Here is a 21,278-nt window from a genome sequence, read left to right as displayed (position 1 = left end):
AGTGTAAGCAGATGCATGAGCTTCCTTTGTCATGGAATATATTCTCCACATTAAGTTCAGATCTTTGCAATAAATTAATGTTAAACTATTCAACGGTAAATTATATATGAGAGGTGTTTTTGTTTTTTGACTGGAAGAGAGGCTCCAACTGTCCAGTCGACAAGCGTAACGTTTTTCTATGAACTTAGCTACAGCTATATGGACGGAGTTTATAACCCATGTTGACAGTTGACTTTATGCAATAATGTTGCTGGCGGACTTACACCCATGTTAAATGCCACATAATAAAGAATAGGCAAACAAAAACATCAACATGCATATCTAAGAAATTGCATACACATGCATGTACATTTAAGAAACGAATTATAATATTGATTATAATTCAGCAACAAAGCTGCTTCCTCTAAAAGTGTCTACGTCATTTTGCGTTTAAGTTTCTTGAGTGCACTTCATGTCCTGAGTGTCCTGACACTGGAGGCGGCCTGAGAGAGGAGCCTGTAGTGGAAGCGACTTCACGCTGGAGGTCTGCAGCCAGACTCTCGTGTGAAACAGGGAGCCCAATGCAGAAAAACCCTAAGGTATACAAGAGTGGACCCAAGCAAGACATTTAACACCATTTTGACCTGAGAGCCATGTTAGGACTCTGAATTAGAAAGGTGAAGGCTGGGGTGGTGGAGGTAGAGCGTTGCCAGCAGATGTAGCAGGGATCAGTGAGAAGGAGGCCATAGTCAAATGGACAGCCATGTGTGGGAATGGGCTGTGATTGGTGGGCTACTGAGTAGCAACAACGATCCAATCAGCTGATAACAGCTGGGGGGTATGACTTCCATGTCCTACATGAACTAACGCAAAGCTTCATTTTGTACATTTCATTCATATCATCGACGTTTCTAAAGAGACGTAGCTCAGATGACATATATATGGGCTGAGTTTGTCAGTGGGATGTGGAGGGGATGCTGGATACAGCTGCCAGGCTGCAGACCACTGTTCCTGACTGACAAAACCAGTTGTTTCTTGGTGAGACATCTGCAGCATTTCCAGCCATGATTGTGGCACCTAACTGGGTATTTTAAGCCAAAACATGATCTTTCCTGAACCGTCCCCAAGTGGTTTCTGTGCCTAAACATTATCACACATTAACCACAGTGTTTTTGAAATGTAAAGAATAATATAATGTCAACATATCTGCTGCATAGCAACTTACAACATAACATATCTGTGGTTTGCAGAAATGTACAATGTCAACATTTATTCTTGTAATTAGGTTAAGATGCACTGATTTATACTATAATTTGAACTACAGAGACACACAATGTTCTTCATTCTTGAATAGCAAGATGCTTCGAGCACCTCTGTTTGTCCTTTTGCAGTCACTTGAGTAACAATGGGCGCTTTCTCTGAAGGCAGACGGCTGAAAAGGAGAGAAATGAGAACCAAAAAAAAGAATCGGTTTGCAGTGAATAGAGGTTATTAAAGTAAAGTTTTGTGTCTGACCTTTCAGACACTTGATGTCATTTTCAATGATAATGACTGAAGTATTAATGATGGATTTCATTGACTGATAGTGATATGTCAGTCTTTTAAAGTCTTTTTTCTGTGCAGCTTGAGCCAAGAATTGTTCTATTTCAGTAGAAACTGCATTAGTCATTTTAGGCTGAAAGAGACTCCCATCTGTTTTGCAAAATTATCCTCACTAATTACTCTGAAAATAAAGAGTGGTCAGATCAGTCAATAACTGATAAGAGGGGGACAAACAGCCACGCAGCACTAACAGCTTTTCACATGCAATCCAAATGCAGCAGTCCAATCAAAATGCAGTCAATTAGTGTAAAGAGGTCTGCATAACACAAAATGATTATTCAGAATATCACCATGGAAACACAACTTACAAAAAAATCTAACGCTGTTTGCACACACCTCAGCACCCGGAATAATGTTGGTCTATTACAGCTGTCAGATTTCTTTTGAAACATATCTGGGTTACCATGGGAACGTGTCGATGTAACAATTACTGGAAAAATGATTACTTATCTTTGGAAAGTGTGCATGCAAACACAATCACTGTGTTTTCCTAATAAGATATATGTCAATTCTGTAACTCTCTCCCTTTATTTAAGATGAAAGGCTGCAATTTTGAACTCTTATGAAGAAAAAGTACAGATTATATACAATGCAGAATATTTCTTTTCGAGCTGTGTGGGACATATAATGCACCCTATGTATTAGTGCAACCAAAGACCTCATTATACAAGAAGAAAGAAAGGAGATTCTACTTTAGGGGCCTCATTTGTACGAGGAATGCAAACTCTTTCTCCCAGGTTCAGCGAGGAAAACATTTTTCATGTAATTTGACTAAATGAACGCTCTGGACGTGGGCAAGGCTGACCTACAAAGTTAACCTTGTTTCTTTTGTATTTTTGGAGGAGATGTAGCATTTGGTGCTCTGATTTTCTGAAGCAGCCCAGGGGACTGCGGGCTCGGAAACCAAAGATACTCTGTGGCTCTTAATGAGACTGCACAAATGAGGGACAGCACAAAAGATGCGCGCCTTGAAAAAAATTTTGGGGAAAAAGAAGGCAATCATTTCTGATGTGTCATACGAGTGGATTTAGTTGTTAATGTCAGCAGAAAGAAATTACTGTGTATCACCACTACATTTAGCAAGTACCTCTTAATATATGTGTTAACACAATATCTTAAGATCATGATCTGATAATCAGGAGCTGAAGCAGAACAGTTTATATACTGTGGTTTGAAGGAGCTCTACACAGCATTTAGAGTATATCTATGAGGTTATCTGCACATGGTTCTTAAAATGGAGGTGGCCGTGCTGGTGGCTAGCAGCTAATGATGCTAACATTGTGAACAGTGCTAATAATGGCAACAGTGTTGACAAAACGAACAGTGTTAACCTGGGGGGAACCGGCGCTACGCTTCCGTGATGACGCTATCCTAGTATCAGCGATAACCACGGCATGAGTGCAGTGCAGAGCGGCGCCAATTAGCTAGCGAGTGGAGACACACACAGGGACTCACATGCACCAACATGCATGCACTGCCGGACTGTCCACCGTAACACACAACCGTGAAGCTCGGATTATGCCACACACAGAGGCAGCATGACTTCATTCTCTGCTCAGCACTCCAAGGGTTTAGTGCTTTACTGATGCTCTGAATGTAGTATGTTGAACCAGGAGTCTAAAGTTCGTGTCCCATGTGAAACTAAAAGGCATTCATTCATTTTCTGTAACTACTTATCCTGTAAGGGTTCGCAGGGGGGCTGGAGCCATCCCAGCTGACATTAGGCAAGAGGCAGGGTACACGCTGGACAGGTCACCAGGCTATCACAGGGCTGACACATAGAGACAGACAACCACTCACACTCACATTCACACCTGCGGACAATTTAGAGTCACCAATTAACCTGCATGTCTTTGGACTGTGGGAGAAAGCTAGCGTACCTGGAGAAAACCCACGCTGAATCCCCCATCCCGGGTTCAAATCAGGAACCATCTTGCTGTGAGGCAACAATGCTGACCACTGCACCAAAATGCTGCCACATTTCAACCAGTATTTGTTATTTACTCAACACATTTAGAGGAAGACTGTGATGTCCATCAGTGAAGCTGAAGAGAGGAAGCTTTCGTTATGTATTAGTCATTCAGTCGGACTCATTGGTACAAATACATCTTCATTTATTTCACATACATTTTTTTTTTTATTTTTACTTTGAAGTTTTCACAATCTAAATGATTCAACAACAAAATGAGGAACTACCACAACAAAGTCCAAATTTCCTACTGGGGAAAATTATGCAAATGTCACTGTAGTAAAATTGACACATGTATTTTGCCAACCAGCAAAGGTACAGTTAAAGTAATAAAAAGAGACAAAAATAGGACAAAAGGGTGGTTCATGTCGGTACTTCGATCAATACTGGGCCATCTTTATGATGATCCAAGTGTTATGTTAGATCCTGAATAGTGTTTGAGGACTCATTTTTGTAAAATGCTCAACATTTTTCATAAATAAAATCTTTTTTCTTCTTCTTTTTTTTCATTGATAAATAATATATATTTATTAATATCTAGGAGTCAATTGGGGGAGCAGGGACAGATAATCACCCATAGAAGCCCTTCCTGAATCCATGGAAACTTCAAAAGTCTGAAGGATGTTGTTGCTGAACATATGGGGTATAACAATTTTGGCTAATGCATCCCATGAATATTGCTATGAATAGTTTTTTGAATGAATATGTACATACATGTACATAATGAAGCATTAGGTACACATATGCAAAGTATTGAACATAGGAAATTATGGTCTGTTTCATTGATTTGTTCAGTGAATAAGCATGGCGCAAGACTAAACAAAGTAGGTTAATAGCTTAGATACAAATTTGTACTGTACATGGTTCAGCCAAGTCTGTAGATCCAACCCAAAACTGAAGCGTTCTTTTTTTTGGGCATATAAATTTCAAAAAGCTGATAAATGACACTTATTCCCTTCAGGTCCCCATAGCGATAACAGTTTTCACTCCTCATCCTCGTTGAAGAAGTTGCCTGCTGGCAATTATGTAAGAGGATGTCCTACTACAACTTTCGGTATTTGAAACACAGTATCCAAGCATTATGTCAAGATCCAGTGATTTAAGGTACTGCTCATCTTGTTATGATGCCCCAAACTTTTCCACTACCACTCTCCCTGCAGCAGTGGGAAGTTCAGTAGTCTGATATTCAAAAAAATACATTGTACTTTGGGCATATTCACAATCCAGAGTCTCGGATCTATAAAAGAAGTCACATCATTTTCATGTTAAAACGACGAGGACCAGCTTGTCCTTCTGCCGAGTCAACGTTAGTGCCGTTAGACTTTGACCGAGGAACATATTCAACATCTATGTTGTTTTTATGTTTTCCTTTCCCTCTGCTCCAAACGAAAAGGAGCAGGAAACAAAACAAGACCACTCCCAGGAATGTGAAACAACCCATAGCAGTTGACACTAAAATAGTCTTTAGGTCCAAACCGAGGGTCGCACCGGACGTCCCGTTGGCAGTGGTGTTGCTGGGATCTGTGTAAGACTGGGTCCTGTTAGCATACAGTGATCCCAGACTTTTCACTGCCAATGATGTCATCAGGGTGTCATTCCCAGCACTGTTGGAGGCAAGGCAAAGGTACACTCCGCTGTCTTGCACCTCTGCTGACTTGATCTCCAGTGAACCGTTGTTGTGGACAGTAACTCTACCGTGGCTCCTACTTGTCAGAACTCGTCGACGTGGGGACAACCAGGACACAATGGGCCTTGGCGTCCCTTCAGCACTGCAGCGCAACATTGCCTGCTGGCCCTCATCCACAGTGATCGTTTGTGTTTTATTCTCACGGATTTTTGGCTTTGTACACGTGACGTAGTAAGACAGGAGAGTCTCCTTAAATTCCTTGAAAGGCCTGCCACGAATACCCTCAGGTGTGCTGCACTCCGGCTGCGATTCCCCAAAAAATATTGAGTGCCTTTTCTGTAGGATCCACATGAGACGACAGTCGCACACCAAGGGGTTGTTGTCGATCAGAAGAACCTCCAAAGCCTCAGGAGACTGAAAAACACCCTTCTCCAGTGTATCCAGCCGGTTGTGAGAAACATTGAGGACTTTGAGCCCTCGCAAACCCTGGAAAGCGTACGGTTCAATAGCGGTAAGCTGAGCTCCAACCAGATGGAGCTCCTGAAGCCGAACCAGTTCCACCAGCATCCCCCCCTCAATGTGCCTAATACGGTTGAAGGACAGGTTGAGGTGTGTCAGGTAGGGCAGATGCTTCAGGGCTTGGTAAGGGAAGGAGGACAAGTTGGTATTGGTTATGAACAGAGTGGTCAGGTTGAGGCCATGCAGGGTATTGGCTGGCACATGATCTAGTGAAGGCCAATTATCAATTTCTAAATGCCGCAGCCGGAACAGCTTTTTGAATGAGTAAGGATGCAAAGTGCTGATGCTGAGGTATCGTAGATGGAGGCTGACCAGGTTATGCAGGTGGGAAAGGGCCTCAGTGGGCACAACTGTAAGGTTGCACCTTTCTAAGGTTAACATCTCCAGACTTGAAAGTCCACTGAATGCACGGTGAGAAATGTAAACCAGATCATTGTCACCCACTTCCAAAAACTTTAGATTGTGTAAGTCCTGGAACATATAATCCAGCAGGATGACAATCTTGTTGTCACTTATATCCAGTCGGGTAAGATTTGTTAAGCCTGTGAAGACGCCCAGGGGAATGAGCTTGATACGATTGCTTTTGAGACTGAGCGAGTGCATGGTAAACAGGGCGTTAAAAGCTCCCGGCTCAACGTAACTGATAATATTTCCACTGAGGTCAAGTTCCTCAAGCCCCGGAAAGGCAAAAAAGTCATCAGGGTTGATCATTGTCAGCTTGTTCTTACTCAGGTCCAGGATCCTGGTCTCGGTCGGGATGCCGTCCGGGATGCTGGGCATGCGCTTGCGGTGACAGACAACTGCCTTGGTCTGCGCTGAACACTCGCAGCGCGAGGGACATCCCAGGGTGGAGCCCACAAAGACAGCCACGAGGGCCAGTCCCAGGAATGGTTGCCAGCATGAGACGACCGTGTGCAGCATGACTTTGCTCATACAGTCGACCATTCTGTCACGGTTCTGCAAGAAGGAGAGGGAGACAACAAAGAGAGAAAGAAAGAGGTTAGTCACTCAGGATGAACCGTGTGGTGGCTGTGCTGCTGTAGAATTAATTATTTTACAAATAATGTGAAAGGACTGGTTCAGAGAAAAATAGCCTGAGGTGCCTTTACTAATATGTGTAGTATGACAACAGATGGGATGAACAAAAATGTCACAGTCCTGCCATCCTCTTCTCACCTAGTTACTTATTAAAATACAAGCTGAACGGCTGGGCTCTAAATTTTGGTTGGGCATCTCTCAGTGTCTGAATTAAAGAACTTCTTTCTCTCTTGATTTTTCCACCATCAGCTGAGTCTGTCCGCTGTCTTTGTTTTCCTTCCACCCATGGGACACTGATCAAGGCGCAGCAGTGCTGGTTAAAACGCTTCCCTGGTGAGCATTGGTACTTATTTTGATTTTTACCAAAATCAAATTAACTGTTAAAGGAATAAAAAGTGCAGCTTTTGCAGCCCATTGTACCACTTCAGATAGTTTTGATAGTGTTTACTGGAAATCTAAGCCAGAAAAACAAATCAGGGTGACTGTGAGCAAACATGTTGCAGCTCGATGAGACATAGTTTGTTTTTTTCACACATATCCTCCGTCTCTGTCTGATAATATTAAAAATATTCCGCACCCTGTCTCCCAGAAGAAACAACCCCACACATGCTAAAGCGGCAGAATGAAAGAAATCAATCATGATAAAAATGCTCGGCAGTTTATGCAGTTCATGGACAAGTGTGATCAAACTCAATCAACAAGTAAACATTGTTAGAGGGCATCATTCAATATTAGAGGGACATAATAATTCTCATTATAAGAATTACCACAAAGGTCGCAAAAGCCAATAAGCAAAGGTCTCACGTTGAATATGTTTTAACTCCAATTTAGAAATTAATTCAAACAAAATCCAAGCAAATGGTGGATGCACTGAATCAATTATTTTGGGAACTGTACCATATTAATTCAAATAAATCTTATGGCAAAAAAACAGTCAGCATTACAGATATGTCATCTCGTTATGAATTTAAAAATGAGATAATTTTATTCTATTGTCATGCCAATACTTTACTCTTTAAACATTTCAACATTCGCTTCATAAAACTGTCTGTTAGTGCAGGGCTGCTACAGTGAATGGCATTCAAGCACAAGCACACACCATTATACAGCAGAAATTAATAAAAGGGGAACTATTATTTCTAGTTTTTGTACTTTCGTGGTCAACAATTCTGTGATTAAAACACTCAGTTTGAAGTTATCTTGTTAGATGTGCAAAAACATAAATCAGATGAGAGATATATTTTTTACATGTAAATGTATTTTCTGGCAACCTTTGTAAAAATGCACATTAACCATATGATGCCATATTTGACGAAAAATGAAATCCTAGCCAGCCTTAAGTCTATTTGCTATGCTGCTTTTTCACCCACATGCCTCCTCATATATGTCACATAAGCACCTGCTCATATATATCACATAAGAACATGAGCAGATATATGTAGTGAAATGACTGCTTGCAAACAGACTGGATGACAGGTTGCAAATATTGCAAACCATCCCTGCTTCATTTGGTGTGTTATGGGTTGTGCTAAATTTAAACCATGAGAGGAATAATCTGAATTTCTCCCCAGGCTTTTAATATGCAAACAGATTATGGTGCAAAGATAATATGACTGTATACCCATCTAAAGGGGAACATTATGTAAACCTTAGACAACGATTCAAACGGCCAAACAGGAACATCTGAATCTGCTCTTGTGTCAGCTCGAGGTGACACAAATCAAGTGTAACATGCACAGTAAAACCAGACATGTAACTGCTTCTACAGCTTTACAATTAAAAATTCAAAACATTGTCTTGCGGCTACCACACTGATGTGATCTCAAGCATCTCTATTATACAGTATCCAGATGGTGATGCAGTGATTTTCTACAGTATTCATGTGTCATTAGACAACGCTTTGACAATGCTATTCTTTCCTTTAAAATATTGATATGCATTCATGACTTTGTGCATCATGTGTTGGCATGTGTATCTGTTTCTAACATTCACAGACTTTTCCTTTTTGTGTGTCTTTACTTTTCCTTTTCCTCCAGTTTGCTATAAAGCTTTATTGCTAGTTAGTGGGCGCCATATGGCCGACTCTCCATTGCTGCTGACTTGTAAAACATTGCCAAATGTGCTTTGGCCTGTTTAAGTGTTCAACAGCTTTCTAATGCAGTTTATTGGTGATGCAAAGCTAAATCCTCATTCCCTGCATTAAGAGCAGCACCTTTGCGTATTACGCATGGCATTCATGCTAACGTGTTAATTGCCCGAGTCTTCTCATAACACCTCTGTTATCACTCCTGTTATTGCTACCTTTCATCTTGTGAGCCAGCTTCTTTATGTATCATATTTAGACAGTACAGTTCCTATAAAGCTGTTATATACTTATAAGCAATCGTAGTTTTAAAAAAAGAAATGTAAATGACACCTAATCCTAGTATTCAGTGTAATAGTCAATATATTAAGTCAGTAAATTCCTTTGTTTAACGCAGTGTTCAATCAAACGTTTCTAGATACACACAGCTCACGTGATTGTGACTCATACAGACACAGGCACATCTCTGTACAGGAGATTTCCTTGTGTCCCTCTTCAGCTTCCTCCCACATAATAACCACATTACACACACACACACTCGCACACACACGCTGTCCACATGAATTGCGGCACCATTTGATTATTTACTGAGAGGGTGTCTAATCAGTATAATGATTGGATGTCTTTGTAACAGTGTGTAATCAGAGTAAGAGTGAGCCTACGATGTGACCCCCTCACCTGGGCACTGCTGAATGAGAGAACCATAATGCAGCTCAGTGTCACCGGCTGAAGTGCGTCCTGTGCAGAAGCAAATGCTGCACAGAATTAGGCAGCTGCCCTGAGGCAACTTCCGCAGATAAAATCTAAAATATATGCTCATATACTGTGGATATCTCTGTGTGTATGTGTACATCTCACTGCTGGGTGCTTTGCTTATTTGTACAATTTCTTTTAATTTGACTGTGATAAATATGAAATGAATGTCTCCTCCTTTTTGTTGTTTGGCACTGTGTGGCAGTGTGCCGATTGTGTCCTTCAAAAGGGAACTACAGAATGATGAATTTTGTGACCTATAGTACTCAATCGTTGTAGAAGAAAAACATCCATTTTCTGTAACAGAAACACTTTGGATGGTTTTTCGGCCTTGAGGGAAAATCCTTTTAGCAGTGTAGCTTGCTCCTCTGATTGGTATGGGTGACTGGCACAGTGTGGACATTGTGACAGCGAGGTAAGCGTGTAGCAGCAGGAAGAATATACTCTGCCTCTTAAAACAACATTCTGTTCATTGAAGTTCACCAGTCAGATACAGGAAGCAAAGACAACCGGTGTCTCTGCAAAAGGACATCTCAGTGGACCACAATCACGGTTCTCACACCTTCTTGAACATCAAACTTTGGGACTTTTTGAGGACTTTCCAGGCCCAGTTCCCTCTAATTCAGTGGGTCCCAACTGGTCCTGCCACTAGGTCCAGATTTCTCCTCAGTAATTAGTTCAAGGTCGATACAGTTTAATATATTCAGTGTCATACTTGTGTTTGGCCATGTTACTTTGATGCCTCTGTCAAGTATCTGTCCTGTAGTCACTCACTCTAAAGCAGGAAACAACACTTCAAAATAAAAGCTCTGTGCTGGAAATTCACTGTACTTAAGAATAAAATATGTTTTTTACGAACTTGAAATGTTTGTGAGTTACTTGTCCATTCAGAATGGACCTGCGACCAACTTTTGGACTGCAACCCACCAGTTGGGAACCACTACTCTAATTCAAGGACCCAACCTGGCCTTGTTGGAGACACAGATCAAGGTTAATTGCTGTTACAACACTGATCATTTGTATACTGAGAAGTAGCAGGCTTTACAGAAGTTCCAAACAAGAAGTTAAAAAGATAAAGAGTGTTCGATGTGTGAAACAACACATTATCCCCTCCAACCCATCAAGTACAGACGCTAAACTATGGCGTTCTAGGTACCCCTCCAGCTTAAGTTTGGGACGCTCAGGAACGGCGTTTTAAATACATACTGTCTCTTTTTAACTAAGCTTATAACAAAAGTAAAAGACTTTACTTTTAGGTTTACTTCCTTATGTTTAGGCAACAGATGTTTGTGGTTTAGAAAAAATATAATTGTTTGGCTTAAAATAAATACATTTGTTACCAATGTAATGAATGTAATGTTAAGTCAGGTGACATTCATCACTAGTGTAGTATGTTACACGTACTAGCATACTACTTTATTCACTCCTCATCCACGTTGAAGAAGTTGCCCACTGGCAGTTATGTAAGAAGATGTCCAACTACAACTTTCAGTATTTGAAACACAGTATCTAAGCATTATGTCAAGATCCAGTGATTTAAGGTACTGCTCATCTTGTTATGATGCCCCAAACGTTTCCACTACCGCTCTCATTGCAGCAGTGGGAAGTTCAGTAGTCTGATATTAAAAAAAAATACATTTGACATATCCGCAATCCAGAGTTGTGGATCTAAAAAAGATGTCACATCATTATCATGTCAAGGACCAGCTTGTCCCTCTGCCGAGTTAACGTCAGACTTTGACAGAGGAACATATTCAACATCTATGTTGTTTTTATGTTTTCCTATTCCTCTGGTCTCTTGGGTGAGAGTCTGTCGTTTGTCTGACCCCTCCTGCCTACCCTATGTAATCTGTCTTGCTCTTTATACTACGGCAAAAAAAGCCGCCACCTGGTGTGTCTCATACAGCAGCTTAAGGGGTGCCTCAGTGCGTCTGTATCTGACGCTGAGGGATTGAGACCAAGTTGTGTGAACACTTCTCAGCCGTGCTGTTACAGTGATGGCAGACAATATTTAAGTCACTTAAGTTTCTTTTATTATGGGACAAAATTATTACTTCCAGAACTTTTAATGACCCATTTCTATTTAAATCTATTTACAAAAACTTTTCACGTCTTGATTTTTTTCCTTCAAATTCACAAACTTTCAAGGATTTCAAAGACCTGTGGGAACCCTGCATAATATATTGCTGCCACAAAATAAAATGAAGAAATCTCTCATGCAATTCAGTTAATCATAATGTTGCACAGTCACTTTGTCAGAAATAGCTCCTGGCATACAATGAATATCAAACTATTGACCTAAGGGTAAATATTATTTTTTCCTCTACCATTTTCCCCAACATTTCCATTTTATCTCAATATTCTGGAAACTTTCAGTGACATTCAGTAACAGTCCTGTGACGGCAGAAATCCTGCAATGCACTGTGAGATAAGACTGCACAGTGAAGGTGTTTCTATAATGTGGCCCCTGACCCACATTAGTGCAGGGTTGGATCCTGAGAGGGGGAGGATAACAGCTAATGGTGTCTGACTCAGCATAAATCAGTGAACAGCCATTTTGCAGAGGTGCTGAGGTCGCCTGCGCAATGCCATCATCCCAAGCAGATGTACACAAGTGGCCCAATATGAATCTCACACTTACATATTACCCTAGACTATTAAATTAGGATTTGCTCCTCCGCTACGGCAAATATATGAGAGTGCATTTGTCTTACCTCATTTTTAATACGCATACAGTTTTCTATTCCCATCACAAACTAATTTCCATATGAATCGCTGAAAACATGCAGGGCTCTTCCATCCCATGATGCCGCTCTTTACTTTTGAACACAGCCTGGGGCTAACTAGTAAGAGGTTGAGTAGGGATGATGTCTGTCTTTACCAGAGTAGCAAAAAACAGCCCCGCATGCACAGTTAGTCATGCTTCCACTAACAAGAAAAAAAAAAGGCTCATAGCACTTCATCTTGGAGCTCACTCTTATACATATTCAGCTAATTGCAGGTTTATTTGCTACATCATTTGTCGGGCTAATGTAGCTTTGTGCAGCTGTGACCTCTGCACTCTTGACTTGATGTCCAGGTGACTGAACGCTACAAGCTACAAGAAGATTTATCAGACAGGAATCAAGAGGTGAGAGTGGAGCTACTGTATACAGGAGATTGCAATCGCTCCCCAGGCAGCCACTGATATCTTCCCCAGGGTCATTGCTGAATTTCTGTCTCTGTATCTTTCTCTTGCACACCCTCACTGTGACTCTTTGTGCTCACTCTTTAACTTCCTGTGTGTGTGCGCCTCCTGTTATTGATATTTTGTGTCACACATTGCTAAGACAACAATTCATCATCATTAAAAATGTGTTTTGCTTATCGTTACTTTATTTGGATTTTTGAGCAAAATTATGTATGTGCAGAGATAAGTGCAGAGTTTCTGCAGTAGAACATATGTTACTACACAAATCTGCTTAAGGTAAAGTATGATCTACAATACATAAGGTGGTGATACCTGCATGCGACAAACTAGTGAATGTGTAATTTCATTTGTGTAGTAAAACCATCCTTATGACATGAGCTCAACACTCTCTGCATCAGTCTGGACTTGATGCCGCCAAAAACCCTTTCAGTGGGTGGGAGTACTCGCCTTGACAGACAAACTCTTTCAGCCAATCAGTGTAACAAAAAATCAGGAACATCTTCATCACCAACAGAGCCAGTTGATAAATCAAGCTTTGCCAAATCCAGAGGGAAGAATGGTGAAGATGTTTTTTTCTTCTGAGAAACTGGCACCACCATTACTGTCCTGCAAGCAACAGCCTGCATTTTATGTCATCAAGCACAACAGAGTCCCTGACTGGCTGCTTACGTTGTCAACTACAGTGCGGATCCCTGATTGGCCCTGACTAGATTTTAATTTCTGGATACGAGGCAGAGCCACCAAGTCCATACAGAGGGCAAAACGGAATGTTGAGCTCACATCAGAAGAATGGTCTTACCAGACTGTAATTTCATGGCTCCATCTCCTAAAAATTATGTTTATATACAGTTAATGTAAAACAGCAAATACGCTTTTGAGGGGCAGGTGATGCCGAAGAGGGTTAGATTTTCTATCAAAATACTAACAAAGTATTCCATTGTTTCCTGCCATAATAGGGAATCTTGCAATACATTAGCCACCTGTACATAATTATTTTGTATTATTACCTTTTTTGATTAACATCTAACCATAATCATGATTTTTTCCGAACCCTAAAGCGCTAGTGTGTTGGATTTAGTGGCATCTAGCGGTAAGGTTGCACAACTGAATCTTTTCCCATGTGCCAAGCACATAGGAAACTATGGTTTCCCTGACCTAGTTCGATCTAGTGTTTGGTTCTTCCTCCTGCAGTACAACATGGCAGACTCCATGGGAGAGGACCCACTCTGTATGTAGATTAATAATGGCTACTTTTATGGTAATGTTAACACAAGAATTCTTATTTTCAAGTGATTATAAATTAATGAAAACTTAATTCTGAATACTACATACCATTTCTGCCCCTACACAGAAACACAGACCAAGTCTGGACATGAACTTGAGCACTGGTATCACAGTCCTGCACTCTGTATGCGTGGTATATTACAGAAACGCTGTCTCTGAACATAATCCAGAAGTGATTATGCTTTCACCACAACAATTTAGTGATAAATGTAATTACTAGGTGACGGGGGTTGAACTTAAAGTTTAGGTAAGTAACATTTTCATATCAAAAGGTGTTAAATTACTGTGGTTCAGATTACAGAAGCTCTTTTTTTTTCTCCACGGTGGTGCACTCATGCCTCAAAGAGAGGACTAACTGTGACTCTTGTAGCAAAGAAACATTCATAGCTGCAAGTAAAGCATACTTGTCTAACTACCACATCAAACCTCCACATGGGTATCAAAACTAAACATGACAGAAAGCTGTAATACAATGAACCCAACTAAAGTAGGGCACAGTCTACTGTGCAGAGTGATGCACTATCTTCTGTAGTTTAGCGGCACAAATAAAACACAGATAGGTCAAACAGCAACACAGCCAATAAATACACTAATGTATGACCATTAAATCAAATACAGAGCATGTCAGGTTGCCTACAAGAGATCAAGTCTTGATTAGCAACAAGGCTAAAGTTACCCATCACATACAGATGAGCACAATAATGTGTTAATGGTACAATTAAGACATCCAACATGAGGGTCATGTATAAAAAAAAAAACAGTATACATCAACAATAGCCTAATTTTACACATGATCTATGATGACCAAGATCCAGAAAAACATCCATTGCAAAAATATCATATTGTCAATATGGTAGAGACCATACAAACTGTCACAAACCATGTCTTCAGGTTTGCATCATGGTTATGGCTCATTTACCTACTCTTTTTAATAAAAACTATGTACAATAATAAATCTGGGAAAACAATACAGTAAATACCACAATTGTTGAAAAAGTAATGATTTGTTTACTTGTAAGCGTCCTTTAATGAAAACAACAAAAGTGTTATAGATCGATTTTGTAATTGGAAAACACTAAAACAGCATTGAAATGTGACAACGCAGTCCACAAACAATGATCTCTTGCTGAAAAGTCCAGCAGTCAGGGCATGAAAGTTGTTTACAGAACGAGGTAATTTCAAAAGGAAAGCCTGACATTTAATTATTCATTGATTCTCTTTAGGGCTGTCAAAACGGCTCAAAAATGTTTGAATATTCCTTCTAAAAATAACTCATAGGTTTGAACCATTCGAATTTTTTTTTTCACATTATGTCCACAAGAGGACAAACTAATCCATCAATCAATCAATCAATCAATCAATCATTTTTATTTATAAAGCCCAATATCACAAATCACGATTTGCCTCACAGGGCTTTACAGCATACGGCATCCCTCTGTCCTTATGACCCTTGCAGCTGATAAGGAAAAACTCCCCAAAAAAACCCTTTAACGGGGAAAAAAAACAGTAGAAACCCCAGGAAGAGCAACTGAGGAGGGATCCCTCTTCCAGGACGGACAGACGTGCAATAGATGTCGTACAGAACAGATCAGCATAATAAATTAACAGTAATCCGTATGACACAATGAGACAGAGAGAGAGAGAGAGAGAGAGAGGAAACAAGGAAACATACTTGTATACAGTCAGGTCCATAATTATTTGGACAATGATACAGTTGTCATCATTTTGGCTCTGTACACAACCACAATGGGTTTTAAATGAAACAATGAATACCTGCTTAAAGTGCAGACTCTCAGCTTTCATTTAAGGCTTTTTTCAAAAATGTAGTATGAACCGTATAGGAATTACAACCATTTCTTCACACAGTCCCCCAACTTTAAGGGCTCATAAGTATTTGGACAAACTAACATAATTATCAATTAAACAGTCAGTTTTAATATTTGGTTGCAAATCCTTTACAGTCAATGACTGCCTGAAGTGTTGGACACATAGACATCACCAGATGCTGGGTTTCTTCCCTGGTGATGCTCTGCCAGCCCTTTACTGCAGCCGTCTGCACTTCCTGCTTGTGTTTTGGGTGTTTTGCCCTCAGTTTTGGCTTCAGCAAGAGAAACGCATGCTCAGTTGGATTCAGGTCAGATGATATGACTTGGCCATTGCACAACATTCCACTTCTTTGCCTTAAAAATGTCTTTGGTTGCTTTTGCAGTATGCTTCAGGTCAATGTCCATCTGCACTGTGAAACATCGTCCAATGAGTTTTGAAGCATTTGGTTGAATCTAAGCAGATAATGGTGCCCCAAACACTTCAGCTTTCATCCTGCTGCTCTTGTCAGCAGTCACATCATCAATAAATACAAGAGAACCAGCTCCAATGGCAGCCATACATGGCCATGACATAACAGTACTTCCACCATGCTTCACTGATGTGGTGGTGTGCTTTGGATCATGAGCAGTTCCTTCCCTTCTTCCTTCTCTTGTCTTCCCATCATTCTGGTAGTTGATCTTTGTTTTATCTGTCCATAGTATGCTGTTCCACAACTGTACAGGCTTTTTAGATGGTTTTTTGACAAACTCTAATCTGGCCTTCCATTTTTAAGGCTAACCAATGGTTTGCATCTTGTGATAAACCCTCTGTATTTATTCTAGTGAAGTCTTGTCTTGCTTACAAGAGCAGCAGGATGAAAGCTGAAGTGTTTGGGGCACCATTATCTGCTCAGATTCAACTAAATGCTTCAAAACTCATTGGACGATGTTTCACAGTGCAGATGGACATTGACCTGAAGCATACTGCAAAAGCAACCAAAGACATTTTTAAGGCAAAGAAGTGGAATGTTGTGCAATGGCCAAGTCATATCATCTGACCTGAATCCAACTGAGCATGCGTTTCTCTTGCTGAAGCCAAAACTGAGGGCAAAACACCCAAAACACAAGCAGGAAGTGCAGACGGCTGCAGTAAAGGGCTGGCAGAGCATCACCAGGGAAGAAACCCAGCATCTGGTGATGTCTATGTGTCCAACACTTCAGGCAGTCATTGACTGTAAAGGATTTGCAACCAAGTATTAAAACTGACTGTTTAATTAATGATTATGTTAGTTTGTCCAAATACTTATGAGCCCTTACAGTTGGGGGACTGTGTGAAGAAATGGTTGTAATTCCTACACGGTTCATACTACATTTTTGAAAAAAGCCTTAAATGAAAGCTGAGAGTCTGCACTTTAAGCGGGTATTCATTGTTTTATTTAAAACCCATTGTGGTGGTGTACAGAGCCAAAATGATGACAACTGTATCATTCTCCAAATAATTATGGACCTGACTGTATGTATTAATACAAGGAAACATATCTACTTGTGGGTATTTTATTTAAACATAAATGTCTTTGAAAACATTTGCATACACATTAAAACACAAAACAATTATAACATTACATTATAAACGACCGCGGCCCACCCCCCCCCCCCCCCCCGCGCAAAATGCGCATAATTGTTTCAATAAATAACAATAAAACAATAATAAACAAACAACACAAAGCTGTGCTGTGATAAACATGGGAAAACAACTTCCTTGACACGAAACTGTAAATAATCAAACCAGTAAGGACCTGCAGTGCATGAAGCTTTTACCTTATTCATGCACTATTGATTCAGTCAGCACAGTAGCCTACACTTGTAATATTTTTGTTTAAATAACATAAGGCATATAAATTCGTGAAATGTGACAACATAAAACGTTTTACCCTGAGGAGTCATTTACATAAGGTAAAGTGCTAACATAAATGAACAAGTAGGCTACTTACATTCTTGGCGCTGTTGAAAAAAAGAAAAAGGTAAAACTGTGCATTTTATTCCAGTGTCACTGACTGTCAGGCCTTTTTATTCCATTGTCACTGTCAGTTCACAGGCCTGAAGGCCTACAGGTTATTTGCCAAAAACACAAGACAGTTCACATGTGAAGAGTCCAGTGCCTATCTCTTTTTAATCACTATATTGCCGGCGGAGGAAAAGACGCGATCAGAGCGCACTGACGATCAAGGGATGGAAAGATATTTCTTTGCCATCTGGGCGACGTGAAGGTATCTCCCAGAGCCTGAAGTTTTCAACCACATAAGAGGGTTTTGATGAGCAGGTGTTGGAGACTCTTGTTCATACATCAACATCTCTTTGTGAAGCAGCAGACTGTTGTCCTCGTCTGGGCTGTCCGCGCAATACGAGTCTCTGAAGAGATCCCTCACAGCCGTTGGCGCAGTTTTCCCAGCGGTTTGCTGATCACGGGTTCATAGACATATATATACATAGACGCCGCATCGAGCGCTGAGCCGTACGTCAACGTCACCGCCTTATTGGATGTGGCAAGGCTGCGCTGTAAACTAATACAAGTGAATGGACTTAATTTCATGAAGCGCCTTTCTTCAAAGAAATTTACGTCAGTGCCTATCTTTTATTCATTCACACACACACTAATATATTTGGGAAACAGTTAGGCACCAAAAATAATGTATTTGATCTCCTCAGATGGCTAAGATAAGAACTTTATTGATCCCACACAGGAGTAATTCACCTTACATCAGCTATAGAGAACAAGGTAGTGCCGAAAAACAATACACAGTAGCATATATATATATATATATATATATATACAGTACAGGCCAAAAGTTTGGACACACCTTCTCATTCAATGCGTTTTCTTTATTTTCATGACTATTTACATTGTAGATTCTCACTGAAGGCATCAAAACTATGAATGAACACATGTGGAGTTATGTACTTAACAAAAAAAGGTGAAATAACTGAAAACATGTTTTATATTCTAGTTTCTTCAAAATAGCCACCCTTTGCTCTGATTACTGCTTTGCACACTCTTGGCATTCTCTCCATGAGCTTCAAGAGGTAGTCACCTGAAATGGTTTCCACTTCACAGGTGTGCCTTATCAGGGTTAATTACTGGAATTTCTTGCTTTATCAATGGGGTTGGGACCATCAGTTGTGTTGTGAAGAAGTCAGGTTAATACACAGCCGACAGCCCTATTGGACAACTGTTAAAATTCACATTATGGCAAGAACCAATCAGCTAACTAAAGAAAAACAAGTGGCCATCATTACTTTAAGAAATGAAGGTCAGTCAGTCCGGAAAATTGCAAAAACTTTAAATGTGTCCCCAAGTGGAGTCGCAAAAACCATCAAGCGCTACAACGAAACTGGCACACATGAGGACCGACCCAGGAAAGGAAGACCAAGAGTCACCTCTGCTTCTGAGGATAAGTTCATCCGAGTCACCAGCCTCAGAAATCGCAAGTTAACAGCAGCTCAGATCAGAGACCAGATGAATGCCACACAGAGTTCTAGCAGCAGACCCATCTCTAGAACAACTGTTAAGAGGAGACTGCGCGAATCAGGCCTTCATGGTCAAATAGCTGCTAGGAAACCACTGCTAAGGAGAGGCAACAAGCAGAAGAGATTTGTTTGGGCCAAGAAACACAAGGAATGGACATTAGACCAGTGGAAATCTGTGCTTTGGTCTGATGAGTCCAAATTTGAGATCTTTGGTTCCAACCGCCGTGTCTTTGTGAGACGCAGAAAAGGTGAACGGATGGATTCCACATGCCTGGTTCCCACTGTGAAGCATGGAGGAGGAGGTGTGATGGTGTGGGGGTGTTTTGCTGGTGACACTGTTGGGGATTTATTCAAAATTGAAGGCACACTGAACCAGCATGGCTACCACAGCATCCTGCAGCGACATGCCATCCCATCCGGTTTGCTTTTAGTTGGACGATCATTTATTTTTCAACAGGACAATGACCCCAAACACACCTCCAGGCTGTGTAAGGGCTATTTGACCAAGAAGGAGAGTGATGGAGTGCTGCGGCAGATGACCTGGCCTCCACAGTCACCGGACCTGAACCCAATCGAGATGGTTTGGGGTGAGCTGGACCGCAGAGTGAAGGCAAAGGGGCCAACAAGTGCTAAACACCTCTGGGAACTCCTTCAAGACTGTTGGAAAACCATTTCAGGTGACTACCTCTTGAAGCTCATGGAGAGAATGCCAAGAGTGTGCAAAGCAGTAATCAGAGCAAAGGGTGGCTATTTTGAAGAAACTAGAATATAAAACATGTTTTCAGTTATTTCACCTTTTTTTGTTAAGTACATAACTCCACATGTGTTTATTCATAGTTTTGATGCCTTCAGTGAGAATCTACAATGTAAATAGTCATGAAAATAAAGAAAACGCATTGAATGAGAAGGTGTGTCCAAACTTTTGGCCTGTACTGTATATATATAACCAGAAAGTTCCCACTCTTAGAGCAGTGTTGGAAACACAGGCAAGCGAGATCGAAGACCAGAGACCGGCTGCGGATCGCCGGATGACGGACTTGGAGAGGTGCCATTGCCATGGATTGCCCGGCCGGGCCCCTGGGGCTGGTGCTGCTGCGTCGGGATCGCAGGAGAGGGAAGCGCCGGGATCGGCGGAGCCTGCTCGGCAGTCACTGGGGGTGACGGCGTGCCCCCAACTCCTCTCCCCAGCATGGAGTACCGTTCTGAAGGAAGGAAGCGCAAGCTTCAGAAGCCCCAAAAAGTGTAACTGTGTAGGATATCTGAGCCACCAAACAGCTTAATTTCAGCGCTTGCAAATCCTGCCATATGGTTAGGGTTAGTTTATATGCAAATATTTGCTATTTTTGTATCTGTCTGTCCTTTTACTGTGTCTTGTATTTTTATTGTAGGCCTACTGTACTACACACACACACACACACACACACACACATGTATATATATATATATATATATATATATATATACTGTGTATTGTTTTTCGGCACTACCTTGTTCTCTATAGCTGATGTAAGGTGAATTACTCCTGTGTGGGATCAATAAAGTTCTTATCTTAGCCATCTGAGGAGATCAAATACATTGTTTTTGGTGCCTAACTGTTTCCCAAGTATATTAGTGCATGTGTGAATGAATAAACGAGAGGCGTTATCGTAAATTTCTTTGTAGAAAGGCGCTTTATGAAATTAAGTCCATTCACTTGTATTAGTTTACAGCGCAGCCTTGCCACATCAGCAGCAGTGGGCAAACCCACTTGATGCGGCGTCTGCGTATGTATGTCTATGGTTGGCCTGAGCCGCTGCACTAAACGCATATGTCTATGAGGCCAACGCCCACTCGCAAAGAGGACAGCTGCGGTCGAATATCAATTTTCACATTTGAAGGTCCATTTTTTTTTCAAATTCGAATTT

The 21,278-nt window shown here is 41.0% G+C and overlaps 1 protein-coding gene across 3 annotated transcripts in view; it reads right to left on the bottom strand.

The window, feature by feature from the left end:
• Positions 1–3,711: 3,711 nt before the first annotated feature.
• Positions 3,712–21,278, bottom strand: part of lingo2 (leucine rich repeat and Ig domain containing 2) — a 322,344-nt gene continuing 304,777 nt past the window's right edge. For all 3 annotated transcript variants that reach the window (XM_049585119.1, XM_049585121.1, XM_049585122.1), the window contains one exon: positions 3,712–6,653. In XM_049585119.1, the coding sequence (XP_049441076.1) occupies positions 4,800–6,641 (1,842 nt within the window). In that variant the 5' untranslated portion in view covers positions 6,642–6,653 and the 3' untranslated portion in view covers positions 3,712–4,799. The remainder of the gene's footprint in view (positions 6,654–21,278) is intronic.

This window comes from Epinephelus fuscoguttatus, linkage group LG9 (assembly GCF_011397635.1).
Source record: "Epinephelus fuscoguttatus linkage group LG9, E.fuscoguttatus.final_Chr_v1".
In the NCBI taxonomy this organism is placed as follows: domain Eukaryota; kingdom Metazoa; phylum Chordata; class Actinopteri; order Perciformes; family Serranidae; genus Epinephelus; species Epinephelus fuscoguttatus.
This window is presented reverse-complemented; position numbering and strand designations above follow the sequence as displayed.